Source organism: Saccostrea echinata, unplaced genomic scaffold (genome assembly GCF_033153115.1).
Source record: "Saccostrea echinata isolate AGI-Se365-2 ecotype Australia unplaced genomic scaffold, CSIRO_AGI_Sech_v1 ptg000054l, whole genome shotgun sequence".
Classification (NCBI taxonomy): domain Eukaryota; kingdom Metazoa; phylum Mollusca; class Bivalvia; order Ostreida; family Ostreidae; genus Saccostrea; species Saccostrea echinata.
Window position 1 is genome coordinate 68,195,265 of NW_026889803.1, and position 1,378 is coordinate 68,196,642.

The 1,378-nt window shown below is 38.5% G+C and overlaps 1 protein-coding gene across 1 annotated transcript; it reads left to right on the plus strand.

The window, feature by feature from the left end:
- The first annotated feature begins 593 nt into the window (after positions 1-593).
- On the plus strand, positions 594-1,007 carry LOC133205131 (putative ankyrin repeat protein RBE_0997). The gene has a single exon (XM_061340873.1). The coding sequence runs from the start codon at positions 594-596 to the stop codon at positions 1,005-1,007; it is 414 nt and encodes a 137-aa protein (XP_061196857.1).
- The last annotated feature ends 371 nt before the right edge of the window (positions 1,008-1,378 follow it).

Consider the following 1,378-nt stretch of genomic DNA (forward strand, 5'->3'; position numbering starts at 1 on the left):
GTACACTGAACTGTCTACGGACTTTTTTCTCCTTTTCGACGACAGAGTGTGAAAATTTTGACTATTATCAGGTCTGTGATAATATTGTAGCTTCATCTAATTTGTCTGCCTTGTTATAAAAAATGTTGGCAGGTACAGCTGTCATGTAGTAGATTGAAGGAGACAGTATATCTCTACAGATATAGTTGAACTTAATTGATTGATTGAATGTTGCTTTACGTTCCATTTGAGAATATTTCACTTATAAAGAGACGATCACCATAAACCGGTGAAGGGCTTAAAATTTAGATTTTTTAGGCACTCAGGGCAATTGAGCAGTGAGATTTCTTTATCGTGCCAAAGCCTTTCGTGACACGTGACCTCGGTTTTTAGGGTATTAACCAGAAGACCCGCAACTTCAAAGTGCCGAGTATTTGGCAAAGGAACAGTTGCTATTTTTTTTTTATCAGATATTGGTATATTATTGAGGAGCTAGTAAAGGCAGGTGCTGACGTGAATTTGCCAATTGAAAAAGGATTTACGCCATTGGTATTTGTGTGTAGGTTTGGACGTTTGAAAAAGCAAAGACGCTCTTGAACGCCGGGTAAAACGGGATGTACTTCGCTGTTGAAGCATGCACTAAGGGTGATGACAATACTGTTGGAGAGCTAATAAAAAGGGGGGTGGGGGCTGATGCAAATCTCCGAGGCTTAAGAATATTACCACTAATAAAAGCATGTAATTGTAGACATCTAAGTATTGTGAAGAAGCTTTTAAATGTAGATGCTGATGTCAATCTTGTCGATATTACAGGAAACACACCACTGATAACTGCATCTTCCCATGGTGAAAACATGATCGTAGGGGAATTGACAAAGGCGGGAGCAAATGTCAATCTCCACGACCACACAGGAAATACACCACTGATTACTGCATGTAGGGCCAGAGACGTTAAATTGGTGAGAGATCTTGTAAAGGTTGGGGCTAACGTCAACCTGCAAGATCAAACAGGGAATGTACCACTGTAATTGCATGTGAGTGCGGATATATAAATGTAGATGAGGAATTAGTGAATATGGGAGCTCATGTTAATGTACCAGATAAAAAAGGAAATAAAGTGCCTACTAGAGCATGTCTGAATGACAGTATTGTTGCCAAGCTATTGAAGGCAGGCGCTTATGTCAATCTACAAAATAAAAAGGGAAAAACACCATTGATGATTGCATGTGAGAGTGGTCATGTGAATATAGAAAAAGAAATTATAAAAATGGGTGCTGATGTAAATCTACAGATTTCAAATAGAAATGTAACTGCATTTGAAGGACAAAGACTTTTAAGGCAGGACTTTAAGAAGACTGTGGCTGATGTCGATCTTCAGATTATAGATAAAGATATATCA